The sequence below is a fragment of the Phyllobates terribilis genome, unplaced genomic scaffold (genome assembly GCF_046119375.1).
Source record: "Phyllobates terribilis strain yellow unplaced genomic scaffold, ASM4611937v1 Scaffold_2__4_contigs__length_985480577, whole genome shotgun sequence".
Lineage (NCBI taxonomy): Eukaryota > Metazoa > Chordata > Amphibia > Anura > Dendrobatidae > Phyllobates > Phyllobates terribilis.
In genome coordinates, this window is record NW_027362762.1 from 468,010,258 (window position 1) to 468,030,115 (window position 19,858).

Below are 19,858 nucleotides of genomic sequence, written 5' to 3' on the forward strand. Positions count from 1 at the left end.
TCGTGGCGAGTATGGCAAAGTTGGATTCTGGAGTGGGGTGTGATGGAGAGTGATGGAGATAGAGAGATGGCGGTGTTGTTTCTTGTGGGAAGGGCAGCAGAGATTGGATGGTCTGTGTCAAAAGTTGGTAAATTTGTTGCAGGATTGGCATTCGGTTTTAGATTACAGGGGTTAAAAGATGTTACAAAATCCTTTTTAGTGAAGCAAGCACTTAGGGGCTTTAGGAGAGGAAGTAAAGTGTTAGATAAACGAAGACCGGTGACTTTTAGTATTTTAGAGCGGTTGGTTTTAGTGTTGGATAAGATCTGTTGTTCGGTTTTTGAAGCCACACTGTTTATATTGGCTTTTTCATTGGCGTTCTTTGGCGCACTAAGATTAGGTGAGTTGGTGGCACCAAGTAGGAATAAGGTTGGGGGTTTGTTTGCTGAGGATGTGAGCGGTCGGAAAGGGGGCATCGAATTTTGGATTAGGAGGGCGAAGATGGATCAATTGGGCAGAGGCAAGCTAGTGGTATTGGGTGAGGTTAATGGATCTTTTATTTGTCCTAGGAGATGTTTAATGGCTTACTGGCAGGTTTGGTCGGGACGTAAGGGCCCATTATTGTGTCATAAAAACGGAGAGTTTTTGTCCCGTTTTCAATTTATTGCAGTATTTAAAAAGGGGATCCGGGAGTTGGGCCTTAGTCCTGAGGTGTACGGGTCGCATTCTTTCAGAATCGGTGCGGCGTCAGAAGCGGACGGTTTGAGTTTAGGAAAGGATGTGATAAAACGCATCGGGAGGTGGAGTTCAGATCGTTATCTGTCCTATGTACGGCATTAGGCATGCGGAATGGTGGTTTTTATTTTGTCCAGAAGTGAATACCCCCTTTTTGGTTGTCTTATTGCAGGTGACGTCCCGTTAGTAGTCTGGATTCTTGGACACTCTTTCGTTCATTGGGGGGCGCTGCGGGCGGATATGAGGCCAAACGGTAGGAAACTGGGTTTTAGCAGAGAGCAAGTGGTGGTCAGGTGGCTGGGTTTTAGAGGGATGGTATGGAGAAGGGTGCTGCCTGAATTCCATAAGGCGGCTCGTTTGGACCGGGCGCCGGACATTTTGGTGGTGCATATGGGGGGGAATGATTTGGGGGTTCAGCCAGTTAGGGAATTGATGAGGGATATTCAAATTGATTTTTTTTAAGGTTATGGACATCTTTTCCTGGGGTGTTGTCACGCTGTCTCTGTATACTGGAGGTAGGGGGCCTAAGCTGACCCTAAGCTGGGGCCCTGACTAATCCCTCAACCTGGAGGTACTGTTAAAGGTACAGAGGTCCAGGCCGCCAGCGTAACCCCTACCTCCTGAGGATCCCTGCACCTAAGTAATCTAGTCCTGAGAAGGACCCCTGATCACAACAAAAGGGGACAGGTAATAATATGCCCACACTCAGTACTTAGACGAACGAGACAGTACAAGGGTAAAACCAAAACCACCTTGCATACAAAAACTACACAACTACAACAGAGGGAACACCAACGGGAAAGGAGATAAATGATAAAGCGAGGAAGGGAAAAAACTCTCCGAATACACTTATCTCTGAAACTCCAAATACCACGATCTGCTCTGTTAGTCTGCATGAAATGCTTTCACCGACACTTCCCTAACAGACCAGCAGGCATTTGAAGGAGTCTCACTACAGCAGCATTGATTGCAGCTGGGCGAGGCTGGACCTCGTCTAGCACAGAGAGAGAGAGAATTAACTCCCTCACTGCCGAAAAACACAAAGCACCAAAAAGTCAGCTGCGAGAAGTCAGGCTGTGTAATCGTGACGATCTTCGTGGCGACACACCCGTGACAGTACCCCCCCTTCTACGAGGGGCCTCCGGACCCTCAGGGCCAGGTTTATCCGGGTGAGTCGTGTGGAAGGCCCGAACTAATCGGTCTGCGTTAATATCCGACGCAGGAACCCACATCCTCTCCTCAGGACCATACCCTTTCCAATGAACCAGGTACTGAAGGGACCGGCGATTAAAGCGTGAATCGATGACCCTCGATACCTGGAACTCCAAGTTACCATTGACCACCACTGGAGGGGGAGGTAAAGGTGACGGTACCACCGGCGCCACATACCTCTTAAGCAACGATCTGTGGAACACGTTGTGAATTTTAAACGTAGGGGGGAGGTCAAGACGGAATGCCACCGGATTAATTATAGAACTGATTCTGTACGGCCCGATGAACCTGGGACCCAGTTTCCAGGAGGGAACCTTAAGTTTTATATTCCTGGTAGACAACCATACCCGATCGTTCACACTTAGGTCCGGACCAGACACTCTCCTCCTATCAGCCATACGTTTGTATCGGTTCCCCATAGTATTCAGATTCTTCAGCACCCCTCTCCATACTGAAGCGAGTGATGAGGAAAATCGTTCCTCCTCAGGAACCCCCGAAGAGCCCTCCCTACTGAAAGTACAAAACTGGGGGTGAAAACCATATGCCCCAAAAAACGGGGACTTACCAGTGGACTCGCTCCGCCTATTATTAAGAGCAAACTCTGCCAGAGGTAAGAAAGAAGCCCAGTCCTCCTGGTTCTCTGACACAAAACACCGGAGATATGTCTCCAAGCTCTGGTTCATTCGTTCCGTCTGACCATTGGTCTGAGGATGAAAAGCCGATGAGAACGACAAATGCATCCCCCGCCGTGCACAAAAACGCCTTCCAGAACTTGGACACAAACTGAGACCCCCGATCAGACACCACCTCGGAGGGTACCCCGTGAAGCCTCACAATCTCCCCAATGAACACCTGCGCAAGAGTTTTAGCATTAGGGAGAGCAGGAAGAGCGATAAAATGTGCCATCTTGCTGAACCTGTCCACTACAACGAGTATGACCGTTTTACCCGAAGACGGAGGGAGGTCCGTAATAAAGTCCATAGACAGATGAGTCCAAGGACGCTCCGGGATCTTCAAAGGTAAGAGGGCCCCAGACGGACGGGTATGTGAGGTCTTAGAGCGCGCACAAACCCCACAGGACGCGACAAAAGTTACCACCTCCTTATGTAAGTTAGGCCACCAAAACCGACGCGAGAGGAGATCCACAGTTGCTTTACTCCCCAGGTGTCCTGCAAAAACTGAGTTATGGTGTGCCTCGATCACCTTTTGTCGCAACTGATCTGGAACAAACAGTCTCCCCGGAGGTCCAACAGGGGCGTCCCCCTGAGCCTCCAATACCTCCTCCTCCAGCTCAGAGCATACTGCCGAAACCACCACCCCCTCCTGAAGGATAGGAATCGGGTCGTCCGTATTCCCGGCCCCAGGGAAACTACGAGATAAGGCATCCGCCTTTACATTTTTTGACCCAGGACGATATGTAACGACAAAATTAAACCTGGTAAAAAACAATGACCACCTAGCTTGTCTGGGATTCAGACGTTTCGCGGACTCCAGATATAGCAGGTTCTTGTGATCGGTGATAACGGTGACCGGATGGACTGCCCCCTCCAAAAAATGGCGCCACTCCTCAAAAGCTAACTTAATGGCCAAGAGTTCCCTATTGCCGACATCGTAATTCCTCTCAGCGGACGACAATTTTTTAGAGAAAAAGGAGCATGGATGCCACTTACCAGGGGACGAACCTTGTGACAATACTGCTCCCACCCCTACCTCGGAAGCGTCTACCTCTACAATGAATGGCTGTGACGCATCAGGTTGAATGAGTATGGGTGCCGAGGCAAAACATTTTTTCAAGGAGGAGAATGCTTGACAAGCCTTGTCAGACCACCTAGAAAAATCCGTCCCCTTTTTAGTCATGTCTGTGAGAGGCTTAACCATGGACGAGAAATTACGAATGAACTTCCGGTAATAATTAGCAAACCCCAGGAAACGTTGTAGTGCCTTAAGATTCTCTGGCCGATCCCACTCAAGAACTGCCCGCACTTTCCCAGGGTCCATACGAAAACCGGACGCTGAAACCAGGAAGCCTAAAAACTGGAGTTCCTGTACGGCAAACACACACTTTTCCCATTTGGCATACAGTTTATTATCCCGCAAGATCTGTAACACCTGCCTAACGTGCTCCTGATGAGACACCAGATCAGGCGAGTAAATTAAGATATCATCCAGATATATGACAACAAACTGTCCAACCAGGCGGCGAAAAATGTCATTAACAAAGTGTTGGAACACCGCCGGGGCATTAGTCAGACCGAATGGCATGACAAGGTTCTCATAATGCCCCTCCGGAGTGTTAAACGCCGTCTTCCACTCATCCCCCTCCTTCATCCTAATCAGATTGTACGCCCCCCTGAGATCCAACTTAGAGAACCATTTGGCGCCCACGATCTGATTAAAGAGATCGGGAATAAGTGGGAGCGGATACGGATCTCGGACCGTAATCCGATTAAGTTCACGGAAATCCAGGCAAGGGCGTAGGCCTCCATCTTTCTTCTTAACAAAGAAGAACCCCGCAGCCACCGGTGAAGATGAAGGTCTAATATGCCCCTTAGCCAGACTTTCTGAAATATAATCCTTCATGGCCTGCCTCTCAGGACCAGAAAGGTTATACAACCTAGCTTTAGGTAACTTGGCCTCAGGGAGCAGTTTTACAGAACAGTCATACTCGCGATGAGGAGGTAGTTCCTGACACCCTTTCTCCGAGAATACATCCTCAAAGTCCGCCAGAAATGGAGGTAAGACCCAAGGAGTAACCGCACCGATGACCGTGTTCATGCAGTTTTTATTACAGAATTTACTCCATTGGCTTATCTCTCTGGTTTGCCAATTAATAACCGGGTTATGCTTAGTTAACCAAGGAAGGCCCAACACTATAGGAGTGGGATGACCCTCCAACACGTAGCAAGACAACAGTTCTTTATGTATCGCCCCCACTTGAAGTTTTACGTCATGCACAGCTTGCAAAAAACTTCCCTGACCGAGAGGCCTGGCATCGATCGAGAATATGGGGATGGGTTTAGCCAACTCACTCAATCGCACACCTTGAACCCGGACAAACCGAGCATCAACCAGATTAGCCCCGGCCCCACTATCCAGAAGAACAGATATCCTCTCAGTTCTCGTACCCACCACCACCTCCGCCGGTACGAGAAACTGAGACGAACCTAGGGACGAAATACCTACTCCCAGATTGCCGTCCACCACACAACCTGGGATCAACAGTTTTCCGACGACTCTTCACTCTGCAAGGGATGGGATGGACACCCCCAATAAAATGTCCCTTTCTCCCGCAGAAGAAACACCTTCCTGTCTTATGGCGCACCACCGGTCCCCTCCCCCGAAATGATGTCCCTCCTAATTGCATAGGCTCCTCTGGACTGACCAGGGGAACCACCATATGAGGGGACCTTGTAGGAGGTGGAGTCATCACAGGGGGTAGAGTTATCCCGCACCTCTCCCGAAGCCGTCTGTCAACGCGAATAGCAAGGGCCATAGCGGCTTCCAGTGACGCGGGAGAGTCATACTGTGCCAACACATCCTGTAATTTGTCGGATAAACCTTGACAAAACTGGCTCCTAAGAGCCGGGTCATTCCACTGGGTGTCCGTGGCCCACCTACGGAACTCCGAACAGAATTCCTCCGCCGGACGATCTCCCTGCTGAATCCTACGTAACTTAGACTCAGCAAGGGAGATCCGATCTGGGTCATCATATACGAGTCCCAGAGCAGCGAAAAACCTATCCACTGACTGGAGAGCCGGGGAGCCCGGGGGAAGAGAGAACGCCCAAGATTGTGGGTCCCCTTGTAGGAGCGAGATGACAATTCCCACCCTTTGTTCTTCACTCCCCGATGACCGAGGCCGCAGCCGAAAGTACAACTTGCATGCCTCCCGGAAAACAAAAAACTTGTCCCGCCCCCCAGTGAACCTGTCAGGGAGAGCTACTTTAGGTTCTGGTCCGGCTTGCTCCTGAGGATACAAAACCTTGGACCTAACGTCCGCCAGCTCCATGGACAAACTCTGCAACTGCCGAGCTAGACCAGCTACTGGATCCATGGTAGCTGGAGAAAAACTAAGTGGTCGGTGAAAATGTCACGCTGTCTCTGTATACTGGAGGTAGGGGGCCTAAGCTGACCCTAAGCTGGGGCCCTGACTAATCCCTCAACCTGGAGGTACTGTTAAAGGTACAGAGGTCCAGGCCGCCAGCGTAATCCCTACCTCCTGAGGATCCCTGCACCTAAGTAATCTAGTCCTGAGAAGGACCCCTGATCACAACAAAAGGGGACAGGTAATAATATGCCCACACTCAGTACTTAGACGAACGAGACAGTACAAGGGTAAAACCAAAACTACCTTGCATACAAAAACTACACAACTACAACAGAGGGAACACCAACGGGAAAGGAGATAAATGATAAAGCGAGGAAGGGAAAAAACTCTCCGAATACACTTATCTCTGAAACTCCAAATACCACGATCTGCTCTGTTAGTCTGCATGAAATGCTTTCACCGACACTTCCCTAACAGACCAGCAGGCATTTGAAGGAGTCTCACTACAGCAGCATTGATTGCAGCTGGGCGAGGCTGGACCTCGTCTAGCACAGAGAGAGAGAGAATTAACTCCCTCACTGCCGAAAAACACAAAGCACCAAAAAGTCAGCTGCGAGAAGTCAGGCTGTGTAATCGTGACGATCTTCGTGGCGACACACCCGTGACAGGTGTTGACGGTTTGGTCTGACATTGTGCCGAGGAAAAATTGGAGGGAGGTCAGATCAGTGAAGGGCATTAATAGGGCACGAGTAAAGTTGAATAGAGCCATAGCAGCTTTTGTTGGTAGAAATGGGGGTGTAAGTGTTCGGCATCTTGATCTTGAGGCAGGGGTTGGTGATTTTTGGGCAAAGGATGGGGTGCACCTGAACGATATTGGGATTGATTTATGGGCATTATCTATACAGGAGGGGATTGAGAGGGCTTTGGCAGTGTTGGGGCGCTCACGAGCTTGAGGTGGTCAGGGCTGTTCGTTTGTGGCGGGGGGTGGGGTTCTTGGAGTTGGCACAGAAGTGTCGGTGGGAAAGTTATTGGAAATTTACAGGCAGTGGCTTGATTAACCGGGGTGATCTGGCATTTGGTTTTTGGGGCTCTGGACGGGGTTTTACCCTGGGAGCTTTTGGTGCCCTTGAGCTGGTGATGGACGGCTGAGGGTAATACGGTGGTTCGATTTCGGTTTAGTTATGCCAGATCTAATTTTTAACTCCAAGAACCCTCCCTTCTTATTTATTTGAATAATAATGTTTATATGTTAATGTTGTTTGTTAATAAAATGGCCGCTGTGGCCAAATTTATCCAAAGAAATTACAGGTGCAGTGTTTTATTTGTTAAGGTACTTGAGGTCGGTAAGATGGGGAGGGGTCTTACGGAACTATGGAACCCGGGTTGGCCGTACACGGTCAAGAAGGGGGCTGGAGGCATGGGAACCTAGAAGGAAGCCCCACATGACCGGGATTGGCCAGGAGGGTGCAATTTTTAAATCCCAATGGTCGGGATTGGGTATTGGCTTGGAGGGGCTGGCATTTGGATGGGGGTGGGGTAAAGGGGGGAAGAGGTATAATAGGGAAAAGTGCGGGAAAACGGGCAGTCCAGGGAAGAAGTCATTGAGAGAAGTTCCCACCCACCCACCCTCTTTTTTGTTTTCCATTGGTATATTTGTGATTAATGGTAAAAGGGTGGTTGTTTATCGTGAAAGAATTAAAGGGGTATTTGATGTTGTGCATTATACTGGGTTATATTAAAAGTGTTATGTAAAGTTGTGTAAGAAGGTATGTCGCAGTGGCTTGGCGGGGGGTGGGGTTCTTGGAGTTGGCACAGAAGTGTCGGTGGGAAAGTTATTGGAAATTTACAGGCAGTGGCTTGATTAACCGGGGTGATCTGGCATTTGGTTTTTGGGGCTCTGGACGGGGTTTTACCCTGGGAGCTTTTGGTGCCCTTGAGCTGGTGATGGACGGCTGAGGGTAATACGGTGGTTCGATTTCGGTTTAGTTATGCCAGATCTAATTTTTAACTCCAAGAACCCTCCCTTCTTATTTATTTGAATAATAATGTTTATATGTTAATGTTGTTTGTTAATAAAATGGCCGCTGTGGCCAAATTTATCCAAAGAAATTACAGGTGCAGTGTTTTTATTTGTTAAGGTACTTGAGGTCGGTAAGATGGGGAGGGGTCTTACGGAACTATGGAACCCGGGTTGGCCGTACACGGTCATGCTCTTCTTTCTCTGTAGTACACATACAAAAGCAGCAGCTTGGATGATATTAAATAGCAGTATTAAGTGGGGTAACTGTGAATCCAGAATAGAAAAAAATCTGCCTGATCTCTTTCTGTGCAGAGTGCTACTCACTCCTCTTCCTCCATCCTTTCCTTTTCCCTCTGAAATTCAATATCTGTGACCTGAAATCTCACTATGCTGGCAGTCCATCTTGATTTGAGCAAGATAGATAGGTGATACTTTTTTTCAGAGTGGATATTGAGCTTAGGAGCCAGGAGAAAGGAACAAGTGGCTCATAAGTGGAGAAAGAAGCAACTTTATCTGATAAGATATATTACAACGTTTCTTAGATTAAAGGGTTTGCCCGGTCTTAAACTGAATTAAAGAACTTGTTCCAAGTATATACATTAATTGTTTGCTGGTGTTTGCTCTCTCTGTAATGTGTTATATTCTTCTAGATCTGGTTCAGTGGTTAGCACTGCAGCCTTGCAGCGCTGGGGTCCTGGGTAGTGTTGAGCCACCCCCATAGTGTTCGGGTTCGGTTCGGTTCGTCGAACACCGGGATGTTCGAGGAACTGTTCGTCGAACTGTTCGTCGAACACCTTAGAACACCATCGAACACCGTTAAAACCAATGGCAGGCAAACAAAAACACATAAAAACACATAGAAAACACCTTCAAAGGTGTCCAAAAGCTGACAAACTGCTCAGAAGACGCTCTCTTTAAAAAAGCCGGCCGGCAATTCAGCAGCGGCATACACCGGTACCCGACAATTTAGACAAGAAGGAATAGAGCATCACACATAGATTAGATAGATAGAAACATGTCAGTCACACATATAAGAAGCACAGTGACAGTGTTGCTTATTGTACTTGTCATTTAGTGTAAAGGATTTATTTAAAAAAATAATAGTGTTTTCGTGCACCGTCTCGTTAAAAAAGCCGGCCGGCAATTCAGCAGCGGTACCCGACAATTTATAACAGAAAGAATAGAGCTTCACACATAGATAGATATAAACATGCCAATCACATATATAATAAGTACAGTGATAGTGTTGGTTACTGTACTTGTCATTTAGTGTAAAGGATTTATTTAAAAAAATAATAGTGTTTTCATGCACTGTCTCTTTAAAAAAGCCGGCCGGCAATTCAGTACCCGACAATTTAGAATAGAAAGAATAAAGAATCACACATAGAATAGATAGATAGAAACATGTCAGTCACATATATATGAAGTACAGTGACAGTGTTGCTTACTGTACTTGTCATTTAGTGTAAAGGATTTATTAAAAAAAATAATAGTGTCTTCATGCACTGTCTCTTTAAAAAAGCCGGCCGGCAATTCAGTATCTGTACCCGATAATTTAGAATAGAAGGAATAGAGAATCACACATAGATTAGATAGATAGAAACGTGTGAGTCACATATATATGAAGTACAGTGACAGTGTTGCTTACTGTACTTGTCATTTAGTGTAAAGGATTTATTAAAAAAAATAATAGCGTTTTCATGCACCGTCTCTTTAAAAAAGCCGGCCGGCAATTCAGCATCTGTACCCGACAATTTAGAACAGAAAGATAGAGCATCACACATAGATTAGATAGATAGAAACATGTCAGTCACATATATATGAAGTACAGTGACAGTGTTGCTTACTGTACTTGTCATTTAGTGTAAAGGATTTATTAAAAAAAATAATAGTGTTTTCATGCACCGTCTCTCTAAAAAAGCCGGCCGGCAATTCAGCATCTGTACCCGACAATTTAGAACAGAAAGATAGAGCATCACACATAGATTAGACAGATAGAAACATGTCAGTCACATATATAAGAAGTACAGTGACAGTGTTGATTACTGTACTTGTCATTTAGTGTTAAAATAAAGGATTTATTAAAAAAAAAATTGGCGTGGGGGTCCCCGTAATTTTAGGCTCTAGCGGAGGTTAAGCAGACGGCTGGGGCAGATGTTTGAAGCCTGGGAAGGGGGTAATACCCACGGAGCTTCCCAGGCTACTAATATCTGCCCCCAGCTGAATACCTAGCCTTTACTAGCTATTAAAATGGGGGACCCCCCCAAAAAAATGATGTGGGGTCCCCCCTAATTTAATAGCTAGCAAAGGCTAGGCAGACAGCTGGGGGCTGATATTAATAGCCCAGGAAGGGTGCCATGAATATTGGCCCCATCCCAGGCTAGAAACACCAGCCGTCAGCCGCCCCAGAAATGGCGCATCCATAGGATGCGCCAATTCTGGCACTTAACCTCGCTCTTCCCACTGCCCTGTAGCGGTGGCAGTGGGGTAATAGGGTTGGGGTTGATGTCAGCTTATAATGCCAGCTGACATCAAGCCCAGGTTAGTAATGGAGAGGCGTCTATAAGACACCCCCATTACTAACTCCATAGTCAAAGTTACAAAAAAACACAAACACCCAGAATAAAGTCCTTTAATTGAAATAAACACACAATTCTTTATTGTTCTAAATTAAACCATACTTACCATCACGCCCATTCCAGCTGAAGCCAACGATCTCCTGCAATAAAAGTAAAATAATAAAGCAACCTCATCCTTACCTTTCCATGGTTCCCACGACAGCTTCAGCTCTGCTACATCGAGATGACAGGCTGGACCGCAGGAGAACGCTGCCATCCAGCCTGTCATCCCGCAGACACTGAGAAGCGCAGGCTTGCTTGCGCTCCTCAGTGTCTGGCTGTGACGGCATCCAGATGAGCCGAGGTCATGTCCAATGAACTCAGCTCACCTCATGTACGTCACTGACAGCGTGGAAGAATTCTCCTGCACTCAGCGCTTCAGCGTGAGAATTCTCCCACGCTGTCAGTGACGTACATGAGGTCAGCTGAGTTCAATGGACATGAATGAGCTCACCTCATGCACGTCACTGACAGCGTGGGAAAATTCTCCTGCACTCAGCGCGAGAATTTTCCCACGCTGTCAGTGACGTGCATGAGGTGAGCTCATTCATGTCCAATGAACTCGGCTCACCTCATGCACGTCACTGACAGCGTGGGAAAATTCTCACGCTGAAGCGCTGAGTGCAGGAGAATTCTCCCACGCTGTCAGTGACGTGCATGAGGTGAGCCGAGTTCATTGTCGGCTCATCTGGATGCCGTCACAGCGAGACACTGAGGAGCGCAAGCAAGCCTGCTCTTCTCTTGTCAGCGGGATGACAGGCTGGATGGCAGCGTTCTGCTGCGGTCCAGCCTGTCATCTCGATGTAGCAGAGCTGAAGCTGTCGTGGGAACCATGGAAAGGTAAGGATGAGGTTGCTTTATTATTTTACTTTTATTGCAGGAGATCGTTGGCTTCAGCTGGAATGGGCGTGACGGTAAGTATGGTTTAATTTAGAACAATAAAGGATTGTGTCTTTATTTCAATTAAAGGACTTTATTCTGGGTGTTTGTGTTTTCTTTTAACTTTGACTATGGGGTTAGTAATGGGGGTGTCTTATAGACGCCTCTCCATTACTAACCTGGGCTTGATGTCAGCTGGCATTATAAGCTGACATCAACCCCAACCCTATTACCCCACTGCCACCGCTACAGGGCAGTGGGAAGAGCGAGGCTAAGTGCCAGAATTGGCGCATCCTATGGATGCGCCATTTCTGGGGCGGCTGACGGCTGGTGTTTCTAGCCTGGGAGGGGGCCAATATTCATGGCACCCTTCCTGGGCTATTAATATCAGCCCCCAGCTGTCTGCCTAGCCTTTGCTAGCTATTAAAATAGGGGGGACCCCACGTCATTTTTTTGGGGGGGGTCCCCCATTTTAATAGCTAGTAAAGGCTAGGTATTCCGCTGGGGGGCTGATATTAGTAGCCTGGGAAGCTCCGTGGGTATTACCCCCTTCCCAGGCTTCAAACATCTGCCCCAGCCGTCTGCTTAACCTCCGCTAGAGACTAAAATTAAGGGGAGCCCCACGCCAATTTTTTTTTAAATAAATCCTTTATTTTAACACTAAATGACAAGTACAGTAATCAACACTATCACTGTACTTCTTATATATGTGACTGACATGTTTCTATCTATCTAATCTATGTGTGATGCTCTATTCCTTCTATTCCAAATTGTCGGGTACCGCTGCTGAATTGCCGGCCGGCTTTTTTAAAGAGACAGTGCATGAAAACACTATTATTTTTTTTAATAAATCCTTTACACTAAATGACAAGTATAGTAAGCAACACTGTCACTGTACTTCATATATATGTGACTGACATGTTTCTATCTATCTAATCTATGTGTGATTCTCTATTCTTTCTATTCTAAATTGTCGGGTACCGCTGCTGAAATGCCGGCCGGCTTTCTTAAAGAGACGGTGCATGAAAACACTATTATTTTTTTTAATAAATCCATTACACTAAATGACAAGTACAGTAAGCAACACTGTCATTGTACTTCATATATATGTGGCTGACATGTTTCTATCTATCTAATCTATGTGTGAAGCTCTATTCTTTCGGTTCTAAATTGTCGGGTACCGGTGTATGCCGCTGCTGAATTGCCGGCTTTTCATGTTTCACTGTTGGCACTGTTCCCATCGATTTGGGCAATCACTGTAATGCCACAACCACCATGGCTGTGGCATTATAGTGAGTGGCAGACAATCCCTGCATGATTGGTGCTCTAAATAGCGCCAGACATGCAGGACAAGCTTTTGGTGCACGAACAGTTATCGAACATAACCTCGAACAGCCGAATTTTTCGCAAATCGTTCGGGTTCGTCGAACAACTCGAACACCGCCCAAAACAGCTCGAATTTGAGATTGGCGAACAGTTCTAGTCGAACACCGCTCATCTCTAGTCCTGGGTTCAAATCCCACCAAGGACAACATCTGCAAGGAGTTTGTGTGTTCTCCCCTTGATTGCGTGGGTTTCCTCCCACACGCCAAAGACTGATATGGAATCTTGATTGTGAGCTCCAATGGGGACAGTGATGATGTCTGTAAAGTGCTGTGGAATTAATGGCCCTATATACTGTAAGTGAGTAAAATAAATAAATAAATAGTTCTGTAATGTGTAGTATTCTTCTAGTTTTGAAATGTGTAGTATTGACAATGTACTAAGCCTTAATCTGATGGAGAAATAAAACTTAAATCAACTAATCTGTTTATGAAACAACAAACTTGTTTTCAGGGACTGTCATATATCTTCTGAAGACAACAATTGTAGTGCGAATACTAATATGCGGTTGTATTGTGTTTTTATACTATAATGTAAAACGCATAGAGTGTTATAAGTACTGACTCTGCTGTGTGGGTACTGTATTGGTAATGCCTAAGGTAACCTGGTACACTCAGCTCAGAGGTTGGGATAGTATAGAACATAGTTTAGTATTTAGTTAGTGATAGAGAGGAACATTAGGGCAGATAGGCAGTAGTAGGCCTTATTAGTGTACAGTATAGGAACAGAATAGGATACAGCTAAAAGTTTGGGGCCAGTTCAGCATGGTAGGGTATAAGGTCAACCAAGAAGGGGGAAGCATTTTCTGGTTTAGTCAGTCTGAGTTAGTGTGTGAGGTTCATGTCAAGTTCGAGTTCAAGTGGCAGTGAGCTGAAGGCACGTGAAGTACATAGCGTTCTAGCAGCATAAGGTTGTACCGAACTTCCTTCATACAATCCTGTAATGTCTGAGGCCTATGGCCCAAAGACAGCCCCGAGGAGTGTGCCTTAATCCCTTCTATACATAGAATGCCGGACAGGGAAACACGTGAGGGAAATGTAACGGATCTCGTGATTGCTGTGTTGCCGGACAGGAAATCCCTGGGGCTGACAGGAGGATCAAGTGTAGGGATAGTCTGAGCTGAACGTGAGCAGAGGCTTGAAATGTACTGTGATGAGGAAACTGGAACTGGAGGGTTCTGTGCCCAATACCGCATGTTAAAGACTGATGTACTTGAACTCTGCAGTAAAGTTGAATTTGTTATAACCAACCGGGTGTCCCCTGATGTGTGCGCGGCTGATCCTGGACCTAAGGACGTGGATGCAGGGGAAGCCTCTGGCCTACAAGTGAGTACAATTCACTGTACACAGCACGACACTCATGGACTGGGACACTGTGTATTTGTGGGGTGCCAGGGTGTGGAGGAGCAGCAGCAGCAGCTCGCCCACGGCTACCACCCTGAGCACCTTACAATTCTTCAAATTCCCAAATTGCATTTTGCTTTCACCTGATCTGTGCCAAACTGTAATTTACTAGTGATACATACGTGTTAAACGAGAGTGCAATCACATAGTCAGAAGACACGGTCAGCTTCCAGTCGCATTCTTTTAAAGGCGGGTAAGGTTCAGGGTATTGAGGAGACAGGATCACCCCTGTTGGTCCAGTTAAATTACCACCACATGGAGCTGTAAACAGAAAAGCATTATTTTACCCGTAGTTTCACGTAAATTGAAAACTTTGTATGCAGAGAAATATTATACTTCCAAAGGTCAATATATACAAGGATAAATGTGGATGGGTAGAATATTATTCTAACATAAATGACCTCCATGCATAGCATTATAGTAATTATTAAAGTTATCATTTTGGCTGACATCGGCATTTTCATATTAAAACCCATTTTCCAAATGCAATGAAAGTATCTATAGGTTGATAAATAACCTTCGTTGCAATTAGTTTATCAGCTGAAGTGGAGAGAGAACTTGCCTGTGTTTATTGCAGTAACAGAAGCATTTCATGTCAAGTGGACGGGAAAATCAATGTGGTGGGTCTGATCTACCAGAGTCAATCAGCGTGTTGAACATTCGAGCTATCGATTTCAGAATATTTGCTTACAATGTTATAATAGAAATAACACTGAGCCAATAACAGGCAAGATTCACTGCTCTCTTCATCAGACCCTCAGCTTTAAGAAGACAACATGTTATGCATCTTCATTCTCATCACATCTACTTAATGAAGCATTTTAATAGCTTCGATATACAGAGCTGGGTTTTTTCTTCCAAACACAGAAAATAAACACAAAATAAAAAGGATTATACAACCACATTTCTATGCACTAGAACTAGTCAAAGAAAAGAAGCAAAAAACCTCATAGGGACCAGCAATGTTTTCCTGAGGAAGATTACTTAACCTCTTCATGTCATAGCCATTTTCCTTTTTTTTCGTTTTCGTTTTTCCTCCACTTCTTTCCAGAGCCATAACTTTTTATTTTTCCGTCAATATAGTTGTATGAGAGCTCATGTTTTGCAGGACCTGTTGTACTTTTGAATGACACTATTGATTTTACCATATCGTGTACTGGAAAATGGGAAAAGAATTCCAAGTGCAGTGAAATTGCAAAAAAAAAAGCAATTCCACAATTGTTTTTTGGCTTTTTTTATTTATCATGTTCACTATATGGTAAAACTGACCTGGCAATATTATTATTATGCAGATATCAAACAAAACAAAAATTTTGCATGGGATAATTCCATAAACAAATTGTTTGACTGGTATAGGAAACACATCTAACTTTTACTTCCTACAAGTCTCTATCCAACTGTAAAATGGTTTGCAATGCTTCATAAACTGGAGTTAATAATGAGTTCTAAGGTTGTACTTCCGATCAGTTGTGTCTGGACAGTCTTTTTTATGCCTGAACCAGACGGAACTGAAGACAAAGTTGTTCCTTTTTTTGTACTGCTATGGTATTCATAGCCTTATTCTAAAAAGCTGCTACATTTGGCTCAGGACAAGATGTTGAGAATGAAGCTATAGAATAATAGTGGATCAGTTATGGTATGAAAATTAAAAGCAATTGATTGCAAAGGTCATCAAATCCTAAGACATTACAGAAAAAAAGACCCTACTTAGCAATACCTGCTCAGAAGATTGATACACTGCAGTATGCAGACAGGCCTCTGTTATAAAAGGTGGAGGTAGCACAGGTGCAAAACACTGGAGAACAAGCACTCACACACTGTGTATAAGGTCCACATCCGTTTGTATTTATAATACTGAGCCATCACCCCCTTCATGTATGGTAGGTTTGTGATAAGTGGTTCTTAGGAACAGAGGAAATGGATGGCACTTACCAAATGTAGATTAATTCTTCTTTAATGGTACAAATCCATAGAAAAAGTGCAAACCGGTGAAAGGGAATAATTGAGACTTACAATAGGAAATGGCATTTTCACATTAAGGTACACTTCTATGGGCCTAGGAAGCGTAATGCAACATCAAAAAACTATTGCCTGCAGCGCGTGTCAATTACTCACCTTTTACCAGTTTGCTTTTTTATCATGGATTCATATCAATAAAGAAGAATTTATCTACAATTGGGGAGTGCCATGCAGTAGCATGTAGTGATATTTTTGGAGAAATAAAGATTGCTCAATATAATTCTTAATCCACACACCTGGAATTCGAAGTTTTGCTAAGATACTTTGTAGTTTTTTTTTTTTGTAACTTTTATTGTTCATCAGTATTTTGCACCCTTATAAATTTGCTTTCTATCATAGGCCCCGTCTGTATCCTGTAGAGCATTAGTGTTGTAACCAAATATTGGTAAGTATGGCCTGTTCTAGTAACAGTTTGGATCTGATGTTTCACTAACGGAGGTAAAAAAATGAATTGCCCATAAATGTGGGACTCAAGAGTAACTCACCGATGCAGACTGGAGGGTTGGGATTCCAATAGAACCGATCTGCAATCTGAACACAGTTGATCTTGGCTTCACCCTCTAAAAGGTAACCTGGGTCGCACTGGAATACAATAGAGTCACCGGCATCACGACTGTCTCCACTTCGACTCCCATTTTGTGGTATTCCGGGATCATTACAGGAAGTAGCTGTAGTAACTGGAAAAGGCAAATAGATCTTAGAGCTTCTGGCAAATGAATATTTTTAGATACTATTATTATAGGTCATCAATTAATCATATTAACCTCCTTTAGCATTTTTCTCCTAGATCTGTGTCTTCTAAAGACATTCAATCATATAAATATTGCCTTTAAAACTCATGAGAAGACATGCATAAAAGCAAAATATATCTATTCGACTGATCTCATATAGACTAGTAATACCAGGCTTTGAACGGATTAGGCACAAAAAATGATCAATTTTGCTATTATTCTTCACGCATCGCAAACCACACGGCTCCATACATATTAATGGGATGTGTACCACCTGGAAAAAAAAAATTAACTACTGCAATAATAACATAGGGATTGGTCATTAAATATTATACAATGCTCCCTGCTGCAAAATACATCAACCCACTAAGAGTTATCTTGGTTATCATGTCTAACAGAGCAGCATCAATGACCCAATGTGGCAGCTCAGAGTACATTCTGTAAGCAGATAATACATTTCACCTCTATTTGCAGTGGCTTATAACGTGGGCATAGATTCAATTTATTGGAGACAATACTGAACCATAATGTCTACAATGAGATGAGCGAGGGATGGGGGACAATCATCTCCAACTTTCAGCACGCTATCATTTCTACATTAAAAGGTGCAGTTCAGCAGGGAGGGGAGCCTGTCAGAGGCTAAACGCCTGATTAGCTTTCTAATCTAATCTGATATTAGAGAAACATTATTTTCTCGCTGTTTCAAGAGGCCTGTGCTTTTTTACAGTCTTCAGGGAGAAGGAGACACTTGATGGCAATAAGTTCATGAATATAATTTGTGTGGAAGGCATACCTGGTGCATGCTAACATCTGCGGAAGGTCGGCCATTGTAAACAAGGGAATATATACATACAGTACATACCTATAGTATAGTATATACAGACAGAAGAGGGCCCCTGTGCAATAACAATATGTGGGTCCTAGCTCATCATAATGCACAATCCCACCTGCTTTAGATGTAGAAGTGGGCGTCCTGATGTCTTGGGCTCCCTTGCGGTTGCACAAATCATACATGAATGTATTGACCATTATTAAAAAATAAAGAATGGTTTAGTAAAAACAAATCTATCTATCTATCTATCTAATATCTATTTATCCCATATCTATCTTTCTAATATCTATCTATATCTATCTATCTACAGTGCATTGTGAAAGTATTTGGCCCCCTTGAACTTTTCTACCTTTTGCCACATTTCTGGCTTCAAACATAAAGATATAAAATTCTAATTTTTTTGGGAAGAATCAACAACAAGTGGGACACAATCGTGAAGTGGAACGAAATTTATTGGATATTTTAAACTTTTTTAACAAATTAAAAACTGAAAAGTGGGGCGTGCAATATTATTCGGCCCCTTTACTTTCAGTGCAGCAAACTCACTCCAGAAGTTCAGTGAGGATCTCTGAAGGATCCAATGTTGTCCTAAATGACTGGTAATGATAAATAGAATCCACCTGTGTGTAATCAAGTCTCCGTATAAATGCACCTGCTTTGTGATAGTCTCAGGGTTCTGTTTCAAGTGCAGAGAGCATCATGAAGACCAAGGAACACACCAGGCAGGTCCGAGATACTGTTGTGTTGAAGTTTAAAGCCGGATTTGGATACAAAAAGATTTCCCAAGTTTTAAACATCTCAAGGAGCACTGCGCAAGTGATCATATTGAAATGGAAGGAGTATCAGACCACTGCAAATCTACCAAGACCCGGCCGTCCCTCTAAACTTTCATCTCGAACAAGGAGAAGACTGATCAAAGACGCAGCTAAAAGGCCCATGATCACTCTGGATGAACTGCAGAGATCTACAGCTGAGGTGGGAGAGTCTGTCCATAGGACAACAATCAGTCGTACACTGCACAAATCTGGCCTTTATGGAAGAGTGGCAAGAAGAAAGCCATTTCTCAAAGATATCAATAAAAAGTCTTGTTTGAAGTTTGCCACAAGCCACCTGGGAGACACACCAAACATGTGGAATAAGGTGCTCTGGTCAGATGAAACCAAAATCAAACTTTTTGGCCACAATGCAAAACGCTATGTTTGGCGTAAAAGCAACACAGCTCATCACCCTCAAAACACCATCCCCACTGTCAAACATGGTAGTGGCAGCATCATGGTTTGGGCCTGCTTTTCTTCAGCAGGGACACGGAAGATGGTTAAAATTGATGGGAAGATGGACGGAGCCAAATACAGGACCATTCTGGAAGAAAACCTGTTGAAGTCTGCAAAAGACCTGAGATTGGGATGGAGATTTATCTTCCAACAAGACAATGATCCCAAACATAAAGCAAAATCTACAATGGAATGGTTCAAAAATAAACGTTTCCAGGTGTTAGAATGGCCAAGTCAAAGTCCAGACCTGAATCCAATCGAGAATCTGTGGAAACAGCTGAAAACTGCTGTTCACAAACGCCCTCCATCCAACCTCAATGAGCTCGAGCTGTTTTGCAAGGAAGAATGGGCAAGAATTTTCGCCTCTCGATGTACAAAACTGATAGAGACATACCCCAAGCGACTTGCAGCTGTAATCACAGCAAAAGGCGGCGCTACAAAGTATTAACTCAAGGGGGCCGAATAATATTGCACGCCCCACTTTTCAGTTTTTAATTTGTTAAAAAAAAGTTAAAATATCCAATAAATTTCTATTTATCTATCTATCTAATATCTACCGTATTTTACGGACCATAAGACGTATTTTTTTCCCCCAATATTTGGGAGGAAAATGGGGGGTGCGTCTTATGGTCCGAACGTTACCTGCGGTGGTGGTAAAGTGGGATCACAGGGTCCTCCAGGAACGCGGCAGTGGTGGTAGTGGCGGCGGCGGTGGTAGCGGCGGCGGC

At 44.5% G+C, this 19,858-nt stretch overlaps 1 protein-coding gene across 2 annotated transcripts in view; it reads right to left on the reverse strand.

Moving 5' to 3' along the window:
- CSMD2 (CUB and Sushi multiple domains 2) overlaps window positions 1-19,858 on the reverse strand; it is a 1,528,443-nt gene that overhangs the window by 255,592 nt on the left and 1,252,993 nt on the right. For both annotated transcript variants that reach the window (XM_073665735.1, XM_073665736.1), the window contains 2 exons: window positions 16,782-16,973; window positions 14,400-14,538 (listed from right to left, as the gene is read on the reverse strand). In XM_073665735.1, the coding sequence (XP_073521836.1) occupies window positions 14,400-14,538; window positions 16,782-16,973 (331 nt within the window). The remainder of the gene's footprint in view (window positions 1-14,399; window positions 14,539-16,781; window positions 16,974-19,858) is intronic.